The 16,529-nt window shown below is 38.7% G+C and overlaps 1 protein-coding gene across 1 annotated transcript; it reads left to right on the top strand.

The window, feature by feature from the left end:
* Window positions 1–7,125: 7,125 nt before the first annotated feature.
* Window positions 7,126–16,529, top strand: gtf3c5 (general transcription factor IIIC, polypeptide 5). Its single transcript, XM_041970880.1, has 11 exons — window positions 7,126–7,445; window positions 8,029–8,227; window positions 8,477–8,684; window positions 8,769–8,949; window positions 9,159–9,263; window positions 12,302–12,416; window positions 12,527–12,607; window positions 13,367–13,455; window positions 13,729–13,811; window positions 13,925–14,067; window positions 16,203–16,529. Exons 1-11 carry the CDS (start codon window positions 7,224–7,226, stop codon window positions 16,382–16,384), a joined length of 1,608 nt encoding a protein of 535 aa, XP_041826814.1. The 5' UTR covers window positions 7,126–7,223; the 3' UTR covers window positions 16,385–16,529.

Consider the following 16,529-nt stretch of genomic DNA (forward strand, 5'->3'; position numbering starts at 1 on the left):
GCAAATGGGCTCCATGCAAATGAACCCTGGCCGGTACTTTGGAAAGACTCCAGGATGTAAGGTTATGTGAAAATGCCCGAGGCATCAATGATGCATTCATGGAAGTCAGAGTGGGAGATCCCCAACAAGTGCAGAAGTTTTCACTCCTGTGGGATCAAAGCACTGTCACGAGAATCTGAATCACTATTTGCTGTTGTGAGATACATATCACTGAGCACGCCCTCTGTGACAAGCTTTGTTTCTAACTGGCACTGTTATATACATAAACACATCCTGCATGTATGAAAACATCCTTCTGCTACAATCATTATTTTGACTGATAATCATAATGAATATTACTTGTCATTCCTGTTTGGCAGTGACTCGTCATCACTTTCCTAAAACTTTTGCACAACACTTTTAACAAAGAACAGTCTTTTCACTCTAGTATGTCAAAAGATATTTTAGGTTATTCGGTTTAACCACACAACATACAAAGAAAGATCTCTACAATAGTAATCATAAAACAGCATGTAGAAAATTAGATTTTATTTGAATTCACAAAAATTACACCTAAAAGAAAAACAATAATATTTCTAATAAGTGATTTAATTACATATGCATATTATACATGAGTGCTACTTATTAAGAGATGGGCCCATAATTAGTATGACAAGGAAAGAAATCCAAGGAATTTTATTGTTATTGTCAGCAAAGTATTGAATGGCATGCCACCAATCTATTACTGTCAGACAGAATAATCCAAACTGAAAAATGAACTATTTGCAGATTTCCTCTGCATGACTGGCCACAGGAAGAAGCAGCATGATCACAGCCACCGCTGTCACCGTACGGGGGTGTGATACAACTTGATTACTGACGACAAGAGTGTTGTGCTGCTTTTCTATAGATAAGTGCAACTCTGACGGCTGGGTGACGTGTACAAATGGCCACACCTACAAAATGTCATACAAGCAGGAGGGAAAAACAAAGACAACAAACCATCAACCAGCATGATGATCTTTTCTTAGACCAAATGATCTGTTTTATAGGTAGAAGATAACAAGTTGCTTTAAAGTGACATCCTCCACTACATAAATACAGCTTATAATAATTGAACCTCATGTTTGACTTTTTTTTAGGACAGTGTGAACAAAGAAATCCATTAATTAATTCCAATTTTTAAATCTATCCAGATAGGATATACAGTCACTGAACAATTTATTAGATACACCTGTCAATTGCACCAGCAGGGTTATACAATTCATAAAAAGTTATTTCAAGTCGCAGCAAATGTCATTCTCAAGTCTTCCCTGTTTGTAACTGTAGACTCTCAATCCAGGACCAACACACAATTGTTTTTTTTTTTTTTTACTTCTGAGTGACGTTAAGTTAGTAACATGAAAACACTTTGCTAAGACACTTTGGTGGGCTGGTTTTTGTTTTTCATTCATTCTCTGTACCGCCTCTTAAGACAGCCTCTTAATATTACTTTATTGTTCAACCTAAATTTATATATTCATTCTCTGTACTGCTTAGTCCATTACGGGTCACAGGCAAGCTGGAGGCTGTCCCAGCATTAACAAGTGAGAGGCAGGGTACACCCTGGACAGGTCACCAGTCCATCGCAGAGCCAACACATAGACAACCATTCACACTCACACTCAGTCCTAGGGAGAATTTAGAGTCATCAATTAACCTAACATGCATGTCTTTGGATGGTGGGAGGAAGCCGGAGTACCCGGAGAGAACCCACGCATACATGAGGAGAACATGCAAACTCCACACAGAAAGGCCACCGCCTCAAGGTTCGAACCTCCCTCCAGCCGAGATTCGAACCAGCGACCTTGTATTGTATTGAATTTTTAATTATTGGGTTTTGTTTTTATTATTGGTAAACACAACATTTTACAACAAAACCTTGACACTTCCTGGTTAACATAATGTTATTAAAGTTAGTAATCCAAACTATTTGGTAAAGTTTAGAAAACAATCATGGTTGGGGCTTAAAAAAAACAAAACAAAAACACCTTACTTTTACAGCATTGCTGTTACATTTGTAGATACTATTTATATTTTCTATGAAGTTGCACTCACAATCTCTAGAGGTTGCATCGCCTTCAAATGTAATTATTGTTCGTTTTAAGTTGGATTAATACCTATGCAGCATCTGTGTATGGTAGGGTCAGTGTTCTAACATTTCATCCTGCTCATCAAGATGTGCTACCTATGCCTGCATGCATATGTGCACAACACGAAAACGTCATTTCAATATGGAGTAAGTACACAACCATAAATCCATGTTACCCTCAAGTCCGTGTCTACCAGCTAATTTCCACCGAGTGCCTGAGTGTGCTGTCTGCGTAGCTGGATCCGCCAGAGGACAATTGGAGAATCTTGTGATTCTCCAATTCCAGGAACAACGTCTCATCATCCATGATAAAAAAAAAAAAAAAAAAAAAAATTTGATTAATGATATAATGTTTACAGAGTTCAGGCACACATGGACCCGGTGGAAATTGGCCATAACTGTCATGATTCTGGCTTTATTCCTTAGTTTACTTTAATGTCTCATGTTTGAGTCTTGCTTGGTTTATGTGTTTTGGTATTTAAGTTCTTGTTCAGTTTCAGTGTTCTTGGTTTCTTGTATTTAGATCTTAGCTTCTTGTATTTAGGGTAATGTTCTGTGGCTTTTGGTTTCTGCTCATTAGTTCACCTGGTATAATTTGTTCATTCACCTCACCTGTGTCTCATTAGTTCCTAAGTGTATTTAAGCCATTGGTTTCAGTTCCTCCCTTGCCAGTTCATTGTTTGTTTCCTGTTAGTTAGTCCATGCCATGCCTTGTCCTTGTTTTTGCCTGTAGTTTAGCTTTTGTGTTATGTAGTTTAACTATATCTTAATTAAACCCAATCACTATCATTGCCTCCTGCCTCTCAAAGCCTGCACATGGGTCCTCTCATCCATGGCTCACGTGACAGAATGAACTGTTCCAGTGGGCCACCCTTATATCACTTCGGCGGACTTCGTGACATGGCTGGAGTGGTGTGCCACCCTGACAGATGATTCTCTGGAGAGGTTACCGTTCTGGTGGTCCAGATTGGCGATCTGGACACCTCTTGACAGACCCATGTCTCAGGGGTCCGCATGGACCGCGGCGGTGGCCAGACAGAGGCGAGGCTATAGATGACCTTACTTCACACTGTCGCTGCCCGTTCCATGCCTGACATCTTCAGTGTCTCCGCCGGCTCCACGCCTCACGTTTCTGGTGTTGTCTCTGGTTCTCCCCAGCTTTCCAGTGTCCCACGCAGGCACCCAGGTCTTCTCCCCCAGTGTTGCCACCAGTTCCACTGTCAACGTCTCCAATGTCATCTCCAGCTCGAGTCAATGTTCCAGAGGGGCTCCTGGGATGGGACGCTCCTCACCTAGCTTGAGTCCATGTTCCAGAAGAAGTCCCAGGATGGGACGCTCCTCTTCTGCTTCTGGTTCCTGTTTCCAAGTGGGTCCCGGATTGGGACGCTCCTCCTCTGTCTCCTGTGGTCCCTGCCTCCGAGGAGGTCACTCCCTCTCCGTCTCTTGGGGTTCCCGCCTACAAGGACATCGCACCTCCTCTGCCTTTTACGCCAGGACCTGTCTTGGAACAGATTCTGGTGGCCTCACGAAGTGGTTCATGTACTGTAAAAGGCAGCACAATTTTATGGAGTAATTTACACATCCTACTTTCATACATATATTAGGTAGCTTCCTTTGCTAGGTTAATTTATACTGTTGCGGCAGTCAAAGCTGTGCCTCTGTGTTTAGAGACTTTCGCATTGCGAAATCTGAATCACATGCAATTTGGCTTCAGGAAGAATTAATGCACTAAAACAGTTGTCTTGCACCTCACAGAAAGAGTATGAACGCAGCTTGACAAGGAACAAGTTGTTTCCGCGGTTTCCTTGGACAACCCCCGTCTCTTGCTGGTAACATTTGCTCTGCACTTGAGTGTAGGATTACAGTTATGTTGTAGTTTCTTTTTCCAAAATAAAATCATAACATGATCTTGTACCCATGAAATAAACACCCAAACAAATTTCAATAACAAACAAAATAATCTATTTTCCTGTCATTCATCACTGCACAATTGGAGAAGAACCTGTCAAAAATATTTTCGAGCAATAGCACCCTTTACTACACATCCAGCCAGTCCCTCATTCTGTCAGAATGACAAAGGTTGGTCTGGTTCCTCGGCTTGGTGCTCAGGTGCATCATTACCATTGTCACAGAGACATTAAGTATTTTTATTTAAGACATTTCCTAAATATCCATAATGTAGTTGTTATTGCATTTGTTTTATATTTGTTGTGGCTCAAATGAGAAGTTATAAAATTATGAATAAAAGTGAATGTTTATGATTTCTGTGTGTTGTCTCAAAATGAAAAACACTTAAAGTAACTCCATGTTGGCTCTTCTACCTGTTGTGATAGTTAAGTTCTCTGGATTTGGTAATCTTGAAAAGATTGGGTGATCCAATCCAATGCTGCTTTGAACAACTGGGATAAAAATAAGACGGGTTATGTTATCCTCCATCCTGAAAAAGGGATTCCTAAATCCGGATAACTTTTATCCAAATTAAATCTTTTGAAGATCTAAATCTCTAAAGAATCTAAATTTCAGGGGATCCAGATCCCTGATTTAAAGATGGCTGCGCCCAGTAGGCTACCACTTGTAGCCCACTGTTGACTTTATTAACAGTCTTAATATTATATATTTTTTATATTTTGTTAATTTCTAGTGTAAACAGCATTGATCATGTTGATCATCACTTTAAGGCGGATTTGTTCGTCAAAAAGTGCGTCAATGTAGTTTATTAATCATTTACATGAAAAAGGGCTACTGTTCTCGTGGTGCACATTTTTACAATGAGTTTGTGATTTATCTGGTATATACGTAGATGCTCACAAACTGGCCGCTTTGAAGGCGTCCATTTTACCTGACTTGGTGCAGCTGCGATGCCAGCTCCCCGGTAGACGTTATATTATCGTTATATTATCTCGGAATTCCGCAACAACTGGAACGCACCTTTACATGTAATTGGAAGAAACATGAGAGGCTGAATGCAACAGAGAATAACCATAGAGGATGTTACTCTGCTGTATATGCATGCCATACAATGTTTGATTTAATACATGCTTGTACACTTGGACAATGACAGAACGATTTAGGTGACTTAACTGTGCATGGAAATGTAGCTACTGATTGTGGACATACGAGCCTGCTAACGTTAGTTGAATAAAAACAACAACAACAACAACAAAAAAAAAAAACCAACAAAAAAAACCCCCGAGCAATTAGGGGTATTTTTAAAGTTAGAGGTATATAGGTTATTTCTTCATTTTGAATCAAAAAGGAAAAGAAAGCACACATTACATAGGCCTTTATCACATATAGCCTACATTACATTTAACCTGATTATTGCACATAAATATTTTCAACCTCTGACCGGATTGAGGACTCACAAGCCAAACAGGGCTAAAAAGAGGCATACATGGCCATATTTAGATCTTCAAGTCATTAAAATGTTATGCTCATGTAGTTGTGTTAACTAGACTTGACACATAAGGCCTGTTGGTGAACACACTACTAGAGTGCAGTGACGGAGATCACTGATAATAATATTTGCCTACAGAAAACGTGTGGGCTCAGTTGCGGCTCAAAGTTCGCGTCACGCATCCAAATATGACAATATACTGATTTCCTTTTCAACTGATAAACAGTTAGCTGCCTAAAAAGGGGTTGACAGGGAAGGGAATATTATGAGTGAAAAGTTATAATAAGTGGGAGCTGGGGTGTTGAAATCTTTGGGCAGCACGCACTTCCAGACCGAGCCGGGCGGTGGAGGCTGTCTGATAACCTTATCATAGCCTCCCCACACTGTAACGGCTGGAACAGGCCAGCAGTGAGACGGGGAGGAGTGGACAGGCCTTCAGCTGAGATAGCAGCAAGAGTTGGAAGAATGTCCAATGGACGAGGGCTCTCCGTGAAAAGAGAAAGGAGTTGAAGACCAACAAAAGCATCACCACCGCACGCGACAGATTGACAGTCATGTAAATCCTACAAAACATTTTAGTTTAGTCTCTTTACACATCACACATTCTAACTTATTTGTCATAATGGAAAAGCACAGGCATGACTAAAATAAGTAATAATGGTTGCATATTTCAAATAAAAGACGCCATTAATGCCATTTTACAGGTTGTGCAGCTAAAAAGAGCTACAAACTTATCTTCCACTGAATCAAACGAAAAATCGAAGTGCTTCATCCAAGAACTGCTCAGCTTGTCCCAAAACTGTCCCAGTCCTAGTCACACACAATGTAATAAAAAGGATGAAGTGATAAGAAAATGAGAAGAAGGCAAAATATTATGGCTATGTGTCCACCATTAACATCTTGTGTTAAAACTTGTTCTCCATTAAAGGCAAAGGCAAAGAAGACAAACTTGAAATAAAGTAAACAGTGTCACATCAGACATTTCCATAACAGCATCTTAATAACTCTGCAAACAAAGACAGCTGCAGAATCTTCTTTCTTCCCTGAGCAGATGATAATCTGTGGACAGTTCCAGGGTGGGACAGCACACAAATCTTTAACTAATCCCCTCGAATAACACATGGTTCCTCGGATTATTTGAAAATACTTTAACCAGCTGTTGACACAAATCAAGAAATGTGTGCATTGTCAAATCATTTTAAGACTTGAGTCTTAACTTTGAAGTTATTTGGTTATTTACTGCCACCATGAGGCCAAAAGCTGCACTGCATCAGGGAAAATATTTGAACGTGTTTAGTTGTAAGACAGTAACAGCCACATTTATAAATAAATAAATAAATAAATAAATAAATAAATAAATAAATAAAGACTGATTTCACTCACACAAACAATCTTCCAATGGCAAATTTAAAGCATATAGGAAAAGGGACTATTTCTTTAATGAAACAAATCAGTAAAGGACGGGTGATTATAGTTTTATGAAAATTTTAAAATGTCGTATTGTTTTACGCTTCATTTTAGTGGAGCGTAATTTGATTTGACATCGTAACATTTTGAGCGCGGAACTTTATGAACGTTCTGATGTTTCCATACGGCGCCATTTTGTATTCGTACAAATATACACCGCCGCCAATGAGGGAGTTCCGATTGTTTTTACTATAAATATATACTTTTCATCCATGATACAACTGAAGCGCTTAATGCCACCTTAAAATCATGGCAAACGAAGAAAATGGTTCGTCGAATCACAACGAGGTGACCTTAAATTTCACTTTGAAAGAACTGAGTTTTTCCGGTCCGACTGAAGATGCGGTACCGGGAAGCTCGTCCACGTTAGAGCTGTCGGACAAGAAACTGGTGTGTGTGGAGTATCCGGCGGTGGTCAGCAACGTTGACAAGATGCTGCAGACTCTGGGTGGCGAGCAAACAGTATCCAAAGTGAGCAAAACGCACAGCTGGGACACAGTTGTAGCTACAAATGTCAGGGTTTTATAATCTCAAATTTCCCTGTCTTTTATACGATGCTCATGATTTTATTTTAAGAGGCTGGCAAGATTGTGCTGGTTATTATTCAGTTAATACAAAATTACACGACATTTGTGCCTTGATTGAATGTTTTAAAAATGAATTAACAACCACTTTATTAGATCCACATATCCAGTGCAGGGATGGACCCCCTCTTTCCTTGAGAACTTCCTCATGGCATAGATTCAGCAAGGTTTTGGAAACATTCCTCAGAGACATCTTTGCATTTTTCAACAAAACTGTTTATTTTCCTATTTGCATTTTCCATACCATTTCACTTTTTCATATTCTGGGCTGTAAAATGGGTTAAATGAAATTGCATGTGTCCAAACTTTGAAAAAAAAAGCCAAAAAGTGACTTGAAGTCCTAGGATACTTCACTGATTTAAAGTGACCATTTTGAGGGACAAATGGAAACATTCCCATCTAAAGTTAGGTAACAGCAGACTTCTATATGCACCATCCTAACATCTGGAAGTTTTCTGTTGATCCCTCAGACCTTTGCTGACCCCAACAGGCGTCTGGAGTTGCGTTTCCGACCTCAGGACCCTTTCTGTCACTCTGCATGTGGAAACCGCCTGTCGTCAAGCAACCTCCTTCTCAAAGTGCGACGGCTGACGCGTAAAAAAGAACCCAGCGATGTCAAGATCCAAATGGATGTAGTTGGAATCATAGGAACAACTTACAAATTCCAAGGTTAGAGGAAAAGTCTTGAGTGTTTGATGTCGTTAAACATTTTTATTTCTTTTTTTTTTACAGCGTAGATTCTGACTAATATTTTCGGTGGTTTATTTGCCTCCCAGATGTCCACCCGTTCCTCATTGCTTTTATGCCAGTGCCACTGTTGACATAATTTTAAGCTAATTGTAAATAAAGTAAATAGACTGATATGTATTAAAATGGATTAAATGAGAGCTGATTGTTCTGTGTGTTTGTGCTTTGCAGGTATGGTAGACTTTCAGTACCTCGCTGTGCATTCACAGGGTGGAAACGACTCATCTTTATATGACAAAATAATCCTCCGCAAGACTGAGAATCAGGAGTTCTTCGAGCAGCCTGTGCCTTACTTCCTCCCTCCGGCCATCTTCTCGCGTCTCGACTGTCCTGTGGATTATTACTACCGGCCTGACTTCCTGCAAAAATCATCAGCTGCGTAAGTCCTTAAACATTAATGCTGGGAAGAAGTAGTCTTTCTGATCAGTATTACATTTTTACTTGTGCTTGTTTCTGTTTGTAGACAAAGGGCTGTCAGCAAGAACTTCATTGGTTTGAATCGTGCTCGTCGGCCCCACAACGCCATCTTTGTCAGCTTTAATGAACCCACCGTGCCCACGAAATGCCTGGAGGCAGCTAAGGTTAACTGGACTCGGTGCTGTCTAAAGGAATCGGACAGGGAGGCTGAAGAGCAGCTAAAAAGGGTATTTTGAGCACAGCACACACTCTTATTGTCAAGAGTCATTTTAAATTGAATATTACTCTCTTAGCATGCACAGGCAACCCAATATAATAAAGAAAATAGCCTCAGTAATAGCAATGCTGAAAGTTCTGTAAGCAATTGTTAAACAGTATTATTTAGGTTGTGTTTTGCCATCACTATCTTATCTCAGACCAAACTTTTTGGGCTTAGATGTTTGGGAGCCGGCCCATCTGGTCACGGAACGCAGTCAAGGCCAATGTCAACATCCACCCTGATAAACTGAAGCTGCTGCTGCCCGTCTATGCCTACTACATGGTGAGCTGGGAAGTCCCATTTTAGGGTTTGAAAAAAATGTTTTTCTGTTTATATCAGTAGTTTTATTTTAAAATTAAAATCAAATGAAAACTGAGCACTAAGAATAGATTTTTAATTAACTGAACAAAATAGATTTAAATCTATTTCTAACTAGTGATTAGAGTTTAAAGCAACAAAATGCAAGATCTCTGTTGAATTCCTTTGCAGCAAAACCTAAAATACCTAATAATACAAAACATCTTTAGTCCTTTTCCAACAAACAACCTAGTGTTAATAAAGGGAGAATATGCACTGAGCTCATCTACTGCCCGCTCATTCTTCACAACATGTATACAACTTAAATAGTCTGCCATGTTAAAGGTGAAATCCCAACAAAAATGCGTGTATATACAGTGTTTATACATATATATATATATATATATATATATATATATATATATATATATATATTTTAGGGCTGTCTTTTGATTTTACAGCTTGTAAATTAATCATGATTAATCATATCAAATTAAACTTTATTTATAAAGCACTTTTCATGCAGTGCTTTACATGAAAAATCAATTCATACATATTAAAAACAAAACGAGCTTATGCACGCATCAAAAAAGACTACATAACAAAAAAAAAAAAGTCTTTCACACAGTTGCGCACACAAACATGCGTATATACACACAAAGCAGATACACCCCCCAACCCTTATTCTGCACATGACTCCTTGATTTCTGTCTCTGTACTAAAAGTAGAATTAAACCCTTAAAATGATAAGCATCTGGCTTGATGCTGCTGAGGAAACAATATCATGGGGATCCATCCACTCCAGGAGCCAGTCCACCCATGTCCTACAGCAGCTGCCATCATGGCAACCACCCCGATCAGGGCAGACCGGGCCCACACCACAGCCATAAGGCTGCAGTGTAGGACCCCAGCCACCCAGACAAGGGCAATCACCGCAGCAACAACCCCCAGACAGAGCAGGCAGATCCCCTAGCGTGGAGGATCCCCATGAGGAAAACACTGGAGTTAAAACAAAGATTAAATAACCTTAAGAAACAATAAGCCAAGAGTAAGTAAGTAAATAAATAAATAAACAAATAAATAAAATAAATACAGTTGGGTAAAATGAAATGAAAATAAAATAAGATATAAAATTAAAAATAGCTTAAGATCAAATAAAATTTAGTTAAAAGCTAAGCTAAAAAGCCTCTTTTTAAAAACATCAGCAGTCTCTGCAGCCCTGAGGCTCTCTGGCAGACTGTTCCACAGACGAGGTCCGTAACAATGAAAAGAGGCCTCGCCATTAATCACCATTATGTCTGGTGGTAATGGCCCGTTTTTACTGTATTGTATCAACAGAAAGAGCCAATGCTCACTTGGGTTTTTCTTTGCTTTTTTTTTACATTATATGATCACTTTAGTTGTTCTGTTCAATATTAACCTTAAAAAAATATACATCATTTGTGCCCCCCTTTTCTTGGCCCCCCATCAAAACATTCTAGACCTGACCCTGCATATATTAAGTATAAATAATTTCTGCCACCTGTCAGCTACTTTGTTAGTGAAGTTTCTGCTCTGAATTGTATTTAAGAGCCTGTTCATAATTTCTTTCATCACATTTGTGGGCCATAAATGATCAGACCTGTGTCTCTGCACAGCACCAGTGATTTAGAGAAGATGTCCCCTTGCTTCCTTTTGCTGTTTTACAGGCACGAGATAGCTAAACCTGATTTATCTTCATAGATGTGTACATGGCTGTCTGATGACTAGTAGGTTTTACAGCTGTGTCAATAGCAAACTTTATTACTACTGAAAAGTTATAGGAGGTAAAGGCAAACAATGTCTAATTGAAATAGACTGTCGTTATCAACATTTTTTTTTAATTCTTATCCTAATAATAGACACAGACATTATATTGTAAACTCAAGCTCTAGGAATGTCTGGAAAATGCATTTAATTGCATTTTAATTCCAAACAGTAGAAAAAGGAATAGAAAATATCCCTGGCCCAAAACTGAACAGACCTCAAGTTAAAGTGTTATTTTAAGTACTTTAACTAACAGCACCAGCTGTCTTCTGATAAAGGTCTACAACATGTTACACTACTTTTAACTTTTTTAATGTTTTTGTCCACACTCTTCATTAATATGCATTAATATCTGATGGTTAGCCAGGGCGGGATCAGTCAGCCTCAGCGTTGTACGTTAAATTTTCAGTCTAGTTATGGAGCACAGGTGAACATCTTCTGCTCTGACTGCAGCTGTGAGCGCTTTTGAATGGGGGAGGCGCAGAACTGCTGCTCATTGAGAAGAAGAAAACGCGCTTTCACGTCAGTTTCCAAAAGTCTCCAATAACACCAGATAAAGTTGCTAGTCACTCCTTTGAAATAGAATCAGAAAACTTGCGCCAAATAAGTTAAATTGGCATCGCTGATTTAGGCGAGCTCTGACATGTGCATCAATTCATTCAGCGTACCTTAAATCGAGCATTGACAAACGTATCGATCGGGCTGCACAGTGTTGGGCTGTGAGCACATGCCCCACTTGTGGACATCAGACCCTCATGGAGTCTGTTTCTGACAGTTTGAGCCGAACCATGGACATTAGTCACCTGCTGGAGGTCATTCTGTTGTTCTCTAGCAGTGCTCCTCCTGTTCCTCCTTGCATAAAGGAGCAGATAGTGGTCCTGCTGCTGGGGTGTTGTCTCATCCAGAATGTGCCATCCTGGATGTGCTGCTCTACCTGAACAATTTGTGTGGGTTGCAGACACTGTCTCGTGTTTTCTGTAGTGGTGAGGAGACTGGTAAAATGCAAACGTAACCAAAAATGCAAAAGTGACAAGGAAATGATTTTGTGTTTCCATTATTCTTTTGAGCAGTATAGTTTGTTTTCAAGTACTTACTAAGGCAAGTAAGTGCAGTAATATTTTGGATGCTTCCATTCTTTTTGGATACTTATACTTGCAGACTTGACTATTTTTTTCTTTTATTTATCATTTTATAGTGAAGTTTCATAAGCAGAACATAATTAGATGTGCCTTTTTCAGGTGACAGGACCTTGGAGAAGCCTGTGGGTGAGGCTGGGCTATGACCCCCGAAAGAGCTCAGAATCCAAGAAATACCAGATGCTGGATTTCAGGATCCGCTGTAGCTCCAAGCACGGTTAAGACAAAAAATAAAAAATTTGTCTACATTGAACCTCAGCACTTTCATATGAAATTCTCTTTGGCAATGCAGATTGATGATACAGATTTTTTTCCCCAACTTTTTAGGCTATTCGCTATCCGACATGCTGGTGAAAGCCAAGAGGAGCGCCCTTAACTACAGTCTGCCAATCACAGTTAACAAAACAGGTAATATGTAGATGTAATTTTGTTTTTGTGGAGTTAAGCAGATTTTTTTTTTACAGCAAACATGTCCATGTATATGGAAAAGCAGGTGAATTAGCTGGCAGTTAAATAGCACTAAAGAGTGTGCACCTGGGTAACTGATTAAAGGTTTAGCTTCCTGCTATTTCCTTTTTTTAAAAGTTAAATGAACTTGTTAATTCAGTTTTTGTGTTTTTTTTTTTTTTTGTTTGTTTATTTGGATGGGACAGTGATCAATGAAAGTACAATTTATCACCGTAAATGTGTTGCATTTAGTAAGATGCTAATTTCCATCCATATTCCCAAAAGAAATGGCACAAAAAACATCCATCCATCCATCCATCCATCCATCCATCCATCCATCCATCCATCCATCCATCCACCCACCTATTCATGCATCCATCCATCCACCCACTCTCTCTCCCTCTTCCATTCAGTTCTGGATTCTTCTCTTTCAGCTCCCCTTGGGGGTCCAAATCTATGAGCTGAACAAGAGGACCTTCCCACTGATCCAAACCCTCACTGAATTTTTCCTTTGTACCATGTAGTACTTTAACCTTTGTCTCATAGTCATTGCTGCTTAAAAAACAAAACAACAACTTTTTGTTACAAACAAAATTCAACTTTCCAGGATCTGGATAGAAGCCTTGACACATTAGAATTCTCCGTCTCATTTTCTCCAGTAATGTGTTGACGCGATCAGTGCAAGAGAAACTACATTGATAATGGTTTTCTTTCTTTCAGGTCCCCAGCCTGCTAGTGTGATGGATATTCCCGTTCAAGAATGCCCCAGTACCAGTCGGGATCCAGTTCCAGCCACACACCAGCTGAAGGTTAGTGAAGAGAAAATAGCGTTAGGTTGGTTTCAAACTCTTCTTTCTTGATTTTACCAAGAACAAATGATGGCTCAAATAAGAATAATTGAACCATTTTATGATTTCATGGGAACATTTTTGATAAAAGCATCAAGTTTAAAATACAGTAAGATAAAAAAAAGTGACGTCATCTGTTCTGATACAGTGTAAAATTTGAAGTTGATGGTCACCGCTGTGTTTGATGAAATAGTCTTGTAAAAGCAGCTCCTGTCCTGTGTTTCATATCCACAGGAGTCGTCCTACATTTTCAGAGAAGGCATGCTGCCGCCGCACCGACAAATGTTCTACCAGCTCTGTGATTTGGACGTGGACAGGTACAATACAGGGACGAGCAGACACCAGCTCTGTTTTACAGTGTTACTTTTAACTGAAAACTTTCTGCAGATGATAGAAAATCTTTGTTTTGATAAAACTATGTGTTTCTCAGCATCAAAGAGGTGATCGAGCAGAACAGCGGTCAGGAGGAGCTCTGCGACGAGCGTGATGGCTGGTGTGTTCTCGGCACCACTGACAAGCTGAGGGATATAATCTCAGGCATGATTAAGAAGATCACACGAGCTCAGAAACCAGGTATGAGACGTGAGCCTTAAAGATGTGGCTACACTTTTTCATGTGTGACTATACACAAACTACTTTATTACACAAACTTGTGAAACGGCTTTTGGATTAATTTCATCTCAGTAGCTGCTGAGCTTTCTTTTCTAACTGTACTTCTGACCTTTCCTTACGTATCATGAAAAGCTAAACCAAAGAGAGACTATTATCAAAAAACAAAGAAAACATATCGGACAAAGAGCAGAAGAAAACATGGGTTCTTGTTTTGAGAAGGAGAATCACCACGGCTGATGGATTGCACATGCATGCATGGGAAGTGTAGCTGCAGCTAACCCAAAACATACTAACCAGTTTCTACAGGTGGTGGTGTTGGTCTCTTGGCCCACTGCTTTGTGCCAGAATTGGTACCTAATTTTGTGGAAGCATTTCTGGGTCTCCATGACCCAAGGAGGACGTCATGTATATGGCGGCATTAGTCTGTCTGTTAGCAACATAAATTAAAAAAGTTATGGACAGATTCTGATGAAATGTTCATGAAACAGAATAAAATAGAATAAGGGACAAGTGATTAGATTTTGGGGGTGATCCAGATCACCACCTGGATCCAGGAATTTCTTCAAGGATTCTTTATTATGGGGAGATAGGTATAATTTTGCCATTAGAGCTTCTAATTAAAAAAATAATGGCCACAATCATTCGCAAAAAAGAAATACTATGACTTGGCAGTGGTCTTCGCTTTCCGAATGCTAGTTAGATAAATAAATATAAAGGGAAGAAAGGAAGAAAAATAACCCCAACTTTTTTTAAATATATATTTCTACTTGTCATTTTTATTTTCTCTTTTTCTACCAGTTATTTTAATTTGTTTAAAGCATTGTGTTTTATATACTTTTTTCAACTTTCTTTTATTTTTTTAAACATAATGTATATATACATTACCCTTTTTTTCTTCTCTGTATGTGTTTATAGCTTCTAACGTCTTGTATTTTTTCGTAACATGTACAACAAAACAAACAAAAAGGGAAAAACAAAAAAACAAGCATAAAGGGCCTTATGCTTTAGGGCCTCATTTACCAGTTTCTTACAAACCATCTTAAATTTGATCTTAAATTGTTCCTAAGATTTTTTTTTAACACAAAAAGCTTCCGTCAAGATTCACAAATGTGTTCGTAGACAGCAGATTTGTTCATATCTTTCCTCTTAGACTGGTGAATGCTCTCTGGTAAGCTGACAACCAACTTGCCCTACTTAGCATAAGTAAACGCCCCAAAAAGCCCTTAAAATGTCAGGTCAGGACTTAGCAGGTCCAGACCGGGATAGAGGTGAGAAAGACGTGAAAAAATAAACAGAATGCCAAAAGAATGAATGAAAACAAAAAATGATAAAGATTTGCATTAAATCTGAATGTCCTCATTTTTAAAGAGAAACTCGTGGTTATAAATAACCAAACTGAGCTTTAGGGCAAGGGCAATATGGAATATATATAAAACTCAGGAACATCAGTACTTGAAAGAAATGCTTTTTAAACAATAAATTATATGACACAAAATAAGATAAAAATAAATTATTTTGAATCTTTTGGAATTAACATTTAGCTGCTTTTGTCCAAATTACCTGAATTTTGAGACAAATTTTGTGATGAACAAAGAGATTTTTTTCTTTCATGCACCTAACAGACATCTGGATATCGTAAAGAAGTTAAGCAAGGATGACGTAAGCTATCAGTAGCCATTAGCATGTTAATGCTGTCACCGTTAGCATGTTAGCATTTAACAGAAAGCAGCACAGTGCCTCAGTACAGCCTCACAGAGCTACTGGCATGGCTTAAGAGTTATTCTTGATGGGTTTGTAGCTGTTTTAAAGATTGAAATTATCATGAGTCTCTCGAGTTTTTTTAGAAAAGCCATTTGAGACTTAAGGTGCTCATTGAATAGTGTCTAAAGTTAGTGAGAATATAGACAGAAAACCCCAGAGGATTGAAAGAGAAACCTTCGATAATATATTTAGTTATATTTTGATGATAAATGTTGTCAGTGAAAGTCTGGGTTAACAAAGGGAAAATGACTTTAGGCTCTGAAAGTGAATTCTGTTGAAAAGTGTGTTAATTAGTAGCATCTTTATGCTAATTTAATTTGATCTCTTTCCTTTAGCATTGCCCAAAGTTACTGGAAAAAGACAGCGGAAAATGAGAAATGTGGATGCAGAGGATGATGAGGACATACAGGAGGAAGAGTTTGAGAACAAGGAGGATGATGAGGATGAGGAAGACGAATTTCAGCCATCTGAAGGAAGTGAAAATGAGATGGAGACAGAAATTCTTGACTATATGTGACACAAGAATCATGCGATTGTTCATTTTCCATTTGAGTAAAATATGATGTATTTAGTTAAATGTAAATAAAGAAATGAGTTTTTCTAAAGGTTTGTGTCAAAACTGTCCTGATCTTATTAAAAAAAAACATTATTTGTTTCTTGTG

This window comes from Melanotaenia boesemani, chromosome 19 (genome assembly GCF_017639745.1).
Source record: "Melanotaenia boesemani isolate fMelBoe1 chromosome 19, fMelBoe1.pri, whole genome shotgun sequence".
In the NCBI taxonomy this organism is placed as follows: Eukaryota; Metazoa; Chordata; class Actinopteri; order Atheriniformes; family Melanotaeniidae; genus Melanotaenia; species Melanotaenia boesemani.

Coding starts and splice junctions, on each gene's coding strand:
- gtf3c5 (XM_041970880.1), top strand. CDS start 7,224: ATGGCAAACGAAGAAAATGGTTCGTCGAATCACAACGAGGTGACCTTA. Junction 12,608..13,366: donor AATCACAGTTAACAAAACAG/GTAATATGTAGA, acceptor TCTTTCTTTCAG/GTCCCCAGCCTGCTAGTGTG. Junction 14,068..16,202: donor CACACGAGCTCAGAAACCAG/GTATGAGACGTG, acceptor TCTTTCCTTTAG/CATTGCCCAAAGTTACTGGA.